Source organism: Sinocyclocheilus rhinocerous, unplaced genomic scaffold (assembly GCF_001515625.1).
Source record: "Sinocyclocheilus rhinocerous isolate Xijiao unplaced genomic scaffold, SAMN03320098_v1.1 scaffold1654, whole genome shotgun sequence".
NCBI lineage: Eukaryota > Metazoa > Chordata > Actinopteri > Cypriniformes > Cyprinidae > Sinocyclocheilus > Sinocyclocheilus rhinocerous.
In genome coordinates, this window is record NW_015639533.1 from 229,842 (window position 1) to 237,569 (window position 7,728).

The following is a 7,728-nucleotide window of genomic DNA, read 5'->3' on the forward strand; positions in this document are numbered from 1 at the left end:
AAGGCTAACGCCCGACCCCGAGATCCGGTGAATGGATTCGAAAACGGGAAAACTCAACTGTTTAACTCTAGGGGAGTTGGAAAATGTATTTTCAAAAATAGTGGAGTGTTCCTTTAACAATAAATCTTTCTTAAGCACCAATTTGGCATATTAGAATGATTTCTGAAGGATCATGTGACACTGAAGACTGGAGTAATGGCTGCTAAAAATTCAGCTTTGTGATGTAACTACAGAAGAGTCTTAAATAGGAAAAATATCGAAACTCTTTGGTCATTTTTGAGCGAGATGCTAATGGTCTAATCAGATTCAATGACCTATGCTAAGCTACAGCTAAAAGTGCTACCGCCAGACCCGGAGATCGGCTGAATGGATTCGAAACGGGAAAACTCAACTGTTTAACTCTAGGGGAGTTGGAAAATGTATTTTCAAAAATAGTGGAGTGTTCCTTTAACAATAAATCTTTCTTAAGCACCAATTTGGCATATTAGAATGATTTCTGAAGGATCATGTGACACTGAAGACTGGAGTAATGGCTGCTAAAAATTCAGCTTTGTATCACAGGAACAAATTACATTTTAAAATATATTAAACTAGAAATCAGTTATTTAAAATTGTAATAATATTTCACAATATTACTGTTTTTACTGCATTTTTGATCAAATAAATACAGCTTTGGTGAGCATAAGAGACTTCTTTCAAATAACGAAAATCTTACCAACCCCAAACTTTTCATCTGTAATATATGTTTCAAAGCTAATGATGTAGCAGATGTTAGAAACTCTATATGTAAGTTTTAACTACCTTGGTGCTTGCTGATGGTCATACATAGTTAATGAGTGGCTGATGCTGAAGGGACGGTAAGCTGGCTAGTAATAGACTTTCCTACCTCTCTATTCCCAGTGACGTCTACCTAGCCTCTTCTTTTTCTCTGCACATATTCCCACCTCTTTCGGCTCAGTGGACTTTCACATTAGCGCAAACTCCATCACATATTCCCCACTGATTGCTCAACCTGTGCTCTAATACATTTTCAATGAAGGCAAAAACAAAAGAATATTTTGTATTCCAGCAGGGATGATTAGCCAAAATGGCTAATCGAGCAATTACGCCACAGTAAAGCTTTTAGATGTTTTGATATATAGAGAGGTGAGCCGAATGTAGCCAATGGATTTAATTATGTGGAAAACTAATTCTTGCATGGTGGTAAAACTAATTATGACTGATTGCTTTGAACCATTATAATGGAAATATGGACAAAGTACATATCTACATATCTCCGTAGTGGTGTATACACAGGGGGCCCCAAAAAAGTGAATCAAAATCTAAATTACAGCTGGAAATAAACAAAATTTTAAGATTTTGTGGAACGCAAAACATAGATTTTAAAACCTTATAGCGTTTTTTTTTTTTTCAACTTTTCACTCAAATTGCAGTGTATATAATATAATTTTTTATCAAATCAGAACTACCAGCCACCATTTGAATCTCTGAGCTGGAGATGGTGATCAGTGGAAGGATGTAAAGCAGGATGCTGAAATATGGCCATCACTCATTACCCTGGAGTCACCTTCACACCAATTACCCCACCAACAAATCTATGTTAGGAACAAAAGCCATTAAAAAGCCTGTTCAGAAGGGGCTGATAATGTTCTGGACAATTGACCATATGAAAAGGGACCAAGGGTTTGTGCAATCTGTTGTGACACTGTTAAAATGTGGAGTGAAAAACTACAAATAGTCTTTCAGTAAGACTCTCAAGAGTGTTTGCAGAGTTTTTCAGCAGGCTGGAAAAACATCCCCCTCACAGGAGGAAGCTGAGATAACTACTGCTAATGTGTTAGCAGGGGGTCACATTAAACAGGTTTTGTTTTCTGGTCAACATCAACAAGTGTGGAAACACATTGTGTATGTCTGGAAACACAGCAGTTAATTGGAGAGATGTTTAAAACACAAGTGGCTTCAACATATGCACAGCACTTGTGAAAAACTGCCATTCTGATTATCTATACTATTTGTTTGCAAATTATCAAGCCAGTGTAAATATAGATTGTTCACTGAGAAATAAACAAACAAGATACTTTATAAAGAGGGGCTGAAATAGCACAAATCAGTTCTTAATTAGTACATAAAATATTTAAACTTCATTAAAACAAAATAAATTTACTTAAAATTGAGTGGCCAAGTTTCTTGCTTAATCATAAACTTCATTACGTTTCATTTGATTTATAGTTAAAAAATTATAACTAACAGGGTAAGAAAAATAACATTAACTCAAAGATACATTTTATATATAAAAAACGCAATTTTGCTTCAAGGAAACCTCAAGGGCCATCTTAAAGGGATAGTTTACCCAAAATGGAAAATTCTGTCATTATTTACTCACTCTCATGTCGTTCCAACCCCATAAGACCTTCGTTCATCTTCTGAACACAAATTAAGATATTTTTGATGAAATTCAAAAGCTTTCTGACCCTGCATAGACAGCAACTCATCTACCACATTCAAGGCCCAGAAAGGTATAAGGACATCATTAAAATAGTCCATGTGTTCTATGTCAGAACGCCAGCTCCTGCGTCAACAGCATCACACGCATGTGTTGTGATACTCTCATGAACGCGTGGTGAAGACTGACATAGAAAATTACAGTTGAACCACTGATGTCACAAGGACTATTTTAACAATGTCCTTACTACCTTTCTGAGCCTTGAACATGGTAGTTGCATTGCTGTCTATGCAGGGTCAGAAAACTCTCTGATTTCATCAAAAATATCTTAATTTGTATTCCGAAGTTGAACAAAGGTCTTCCGGCTTTGGAACGACATGATGGTGAGTAATTAATAAAGGAAATTTAAATTTTTTGGGTAAATTTATCCCTTTAACTTATTTTAGAATTTTATATATTTTATGAACATCTAAAAGTCTTTATCCAAAATATTTAAATTAACAACTGCCATTTAATATACACGGTATATGTATGGCTTAAAATGGCTTAATCATTCAAGCTTCAAGCTCAATATAATCATTAATAAAATCAAAACAAGGGTAAGGAACTGTACTGAACACAGGTGGCCTCTTTACTGCAAACTCAAACTATACATTTCTTCATGCGCTTTCCCAACAGTAGTGAGCAGAAGCCATTATAACATGCCGTCCGCAATTATCCACTCTGATTAAAGAAACTTGCTTAATGTAATTACTTTGTACTTAAAAGATTCATTTCATCTTTTGGAAGTGCAGCACAGATCTTGTTTGTGTCAGAGACTATTATCTTTAATGAAATCTGACAATTTAATTTGTGCATGATGGCAGTGAGGTTGCAGTGAGTTCCAGTGGATGAGAGGAAGTGGCGTTATTAAAGGACTCTAGCCTATAAAGACAACATGTCTGATGATTGTCTGTGGACTTTGGCACACCGGAGTCCTCAAGGACAATCACTGACCATCTGATTAACATCTCATATCACATCGCTTACACTGGTATGGGTCAGATTTTTATAGAAATAGTTTACCCAAAAATGAAAATTTACTAAAAACGTTTACCCTCAGGCCATCCAAGATGAAGGTGGGTTTGTTTCTTCATCTGAACAGATTTGGAGAAATCTAGAATTACATAACTTGCTCACCAGTGTATCCTCTGCAGTGAATGGGTGCTGTCAGAATGAGCGTTTACACAGCTGTTCTTATTATTGGGTGAACTATGCCTTTAAAAAAGAATAAATAAATAATGTTGCAGCTCATGAAGTGACTGATTAGCATGCAAATAACAATTATATTTACTCACCAAAGCCATTTGGGGATTGTTAATTTCGGACCCTGTTTACACCAACTCCACTAGCTACTGTAGGTTCATTTGCTTTCTGCTCTGATAAACTGTGCTGTAAAACTAGTGTACCAGAAAGTGGCTTTCAATTTAATTTGTGTTTTTAACTACTGCATAATAAATAACCTTTTCATTGAGTGTTTCAAAATTGTAGAAATCAAAGTGAAATCTCAGATGTTTGCAACCTAAATGCTAAAAAGTGCGACAGGGTGCTTTTGTGTAACCACAAGGAACGCATAAATGACTCCCTGATCAGCAACTGACGCAAATCAGTTATTTCATTTATTTCAGTTAAATAAACAAGTCCAACTTATTTCTCCAGACGGGTGGAGATTGGATATCCCCATCAGAGAGCGTAGCCTGATCCGCACATTATTCAGCTCCAAAGCTGCCGTTCTGTCATGAGCAATTGATCCACATTCCGTGGGGGAAGACAGAGACAGATTAGGACCAATATTTGAATGAGCAAATACACATAAATATGACTAAAGTAATTAACGACAAACGAATGGAAAGAACAGATTAATTATCTTGCGGATCACTGGGGGACGACTCTTATGTTACTGCTGCTTAACTACCTCCTCACTCCACCAAAGCTGAGACGAACAGACGAGCAAACAACAGAAAAACTGATAAACAATGCGTGCTGATGCACTGCGCTCTCTGAGGGAGGCTGATGGAATTCATTAGGCTTCTGTGATTATCAATTAAAATCCAAAAGCTCTTTGAATTAAGACAATTGTGTTTCTGAAACATCGAAACTGATGTTGTGGATTTGAGTGGGATGTTTCTTACCCGGCTGACTCCACGGCCGCGGTCCTCTCCGTAGTTGGTGCCCAGGATCTCAAAGTAGATGTTGGGGTTAGTGCCATTATCATTAAACTCCAGCAATCTGGTCAGACCACTTACACCTCCCTGCAAAAAAACAAAAACAAAGTGATGTATAAATCAAATGATTAAGTTTGACATGTGTTTGACATGGCTGCCATCTAATGAAAACCATGTGGATAAAAATGTCTCATTAACCACTTACACATTATATATGTGTGTAATTATCACCCCACTAGTGGCACCACAGAGAACTGCAAATTAGGGCTTTAACACACTGCTGTCATCAGCTAGAAAGTCCTGCCCGTAAGCCACACCATTGGTTGAGTCAATACTGTTGTGTCAACCCAGTCAGACCAGTCAAACAAAATGGATAGAATGGTGCCACCAGGGAGGTCTTTTAATGTGTCATTTATGCTTTGTGTGCTATTCTTTAAGTATCCAATAATAATAATAATAATAATAACAATATACACTATCATTCAAAAGTATGGGGTCAGGAAGTTTTTTTAAATACTTTTATTCAGAAAGGATGCATTAAATTGATTAAAATTCACAATAAAGGTATTTACAATGTGACAAAAGATTTATGTTTCAAATTAATTATGTTTTTTAACTTTCTAGTTATCAAAGAATCCTGAAAATCTCGTTTCTCGATTTATACAAAAAAGCAGCATAACTGTTTTCGACATTAATAATTATAAGAAATGTTTTTTTGAGATCAAATCAGCATATAAGCAAAATAGAATGATTTCTGAGGGCTAAAAATTCAGCTTTGCCATTAGAAATATTTTACATTACAAAATTAAAATAAATAAATAAATAGTTTATATTTAATAACCTCGACCCCTTGGGGTGCAAATTTTATGTCATAAAGGGGGAAGAAAATCTCTTTAATGCCTTTAATCAGAGCGTGGCACAGTGGTTTGTGCACATGTTCCAACATATTACAGTATAGAGCTCATGTAGCAGATGAGTGTTTTGAGTCCAACTTGTGAAATTTGCTGATTATGCCCTCTTGTCCCTACCATTTTTTCCTCCTCTCTCTACTGTCTCTATGAGCAAAAAGGTCTCGCTCTTGTCCTCCCATTTTTTTGTCAGCACCCTTAATTTGAACTCCAAAATAACTCCACAGCATCATTCCAACCTACAAAAATTCCCAGTCCTAAACCGCATCCAAAACATGTCCTGCCCAGCGACAACCCACATGAACAGACAGATAATTGTTGTAAATTCACTCTACCAATACCAGTGCTGACTGAACGAATTAGACAGCCAATTATAAAAGCTGATGAGCGCTTTCCAAACGAGTTCACCAACTGCTGCTTTATAAAGCCGATACACACAAACGTCCCCTAATTAAGCTGTAAAGCAATGTTCCAGTCCAAACAGTCCTGTGGGAATTGAATACAAGGCCATTATGCAGCTGATGTACAGTAAAATAAGTATGTTACACTCCGTGCCATTTCAATATATTTATATATTGCATGCCTGCACTCCCAGACATCCCTTCGAAACGAGGTTGTTAAAATCTAGGCAGATTCCAAGGTGGTACGAGCCAGTGTGTTCTTGCGGTCACCCAGTGTCTGAATAAATCGCCCTATCTGCTTTAATACCACTGTCACACATGTGAGAGCCGGCCGAGAGGTGATATCTCTACTGTGGGATGGCAGGGAGGATCAGATACATGTGGATACAGGAGGAACAGTACATCCCTTAGGGGGTAAAGCCGTTTCCCACCAAGTACGGTGTTAAACCAGCACTCAGTCACTAGCCATGTAACATCGACTGTCATCTCACCCCAGGCAGTGAGCCATTTCTGTGGCCAAGCTGTACACCAGGCAGACAGAAGGGAGGAGAGTTTCACTGTACCACAACATCTCCCCCTCTCCCCAACCGGCACCCAGATAGAGATTCATTACGGTCCTCCAAACAGTCATTCGGTTTCCAATGCAAATGCATCCAAGGTCAAACTTCCACTCAAAAACACATCTCTTTAATCACAGCAGGGCTCAGTGTTAGGAACTTTTCTGTTGGCCTGGTCACGTTTTGCTTCATACTGCCAACATTTTCACAGGCCTTTATAGTTTTAACAATGTATTTATGTGCCTGAATGCCATGCCATTAAATGCTATGGATAGTTCACCCAAAAAATGAACATTCATTATTCACATCATTCCAAACCTGTATTACTTTCTTTCTTCTATGGAACTTTTTACATATAGTGAAAGTTATTGAGACTGGAGCTCAAAAGCTATAAAAATGGAAGGAAAAAACTGTATAAAAGTAGTACATATGACTTGTGCACTAGGCTATATTCCTAGTCTTCTCAAGCCAATATGATAATTGTGTGTGACAAACAGACCAAAATTGAAGTCTTTATTCACTAAAAATCTTGGCATGTGCCCTAGATCTGGCTGCAAGTAGTGACGTCTGATTCATGAATGAATCATTATTGTGATTCATATAAAAAAATGCATTGATCCAGTTCACCAAACCGGCTGTTTTCCACTTGGATGGTGGCTGATTTTTACATTTGAATCCTTTAAGGAAATGTTTTAATGATTTTTATAAAAATAAAAAAGTGAAATTCAAAAATACAGTTTTAAATTATAATATATTCAAAAATATTGCAATAAATAAATAAATTGATAAATAACCATAAATTTTTTTTTCCTGAACGTACTGCAATTTTGTTTTTACATACAATAACACTATTATTAAAAGTGAAAAATATTAATACAAATACAGGGCTCCAGACTAACTATTTCACTGTAGCCCCTGACTGAAAATGTTTAGGAGCACAAGCAGAAAATTTAGGGGCACACCTTAAATCAGCCTGCAATGCAATTGCTCACATATTGTCCCCATTTTAACTGTATTACTGACAGGTGCTTTGATAATAAATAGACTTAACTCATAGAGATTACAATGTGCATAAAATTAATATGGTTTTGCATTAATAAGTGCAGTTACTAATAATATTATTATTGTTCATTTCTTGTTTATTTCATGTTTATACACAATGTCACAGTCTTCAGCGGGTGTGCCCAGGATGGCCACCAGATGACACTGTGTTTT

At 36.7% G+C, this 7,728-nt stretch overlaps 1 protein-coding gene across 2 annotated transcripts in view; it reads right to left on the bottom strand.

Annotated features, from left to right (window-relative positions):
• LOC107751431 (glutamate receptor ionotropic, delta-2) overlaps positions 1 to 7,728 on the bottom strand; it is a 422,702-nt gene that overhangs the window by 131,947 nt on the left and 283,027 nt on the right. For both annotated transcript variants that reach the window (XM_016567160.1, XM_016567161.1), the window contains exon 8: positions 4,615 to 4,734. In XM_016567160.1, coding sequence (XP_016422646.1) covers positions 4,615 to 4,734 — 120 coding nt within the window. The remainder of the gene's footprint in view (positions 1 to 4,614; positions 4,735 to 7,728) is intronic.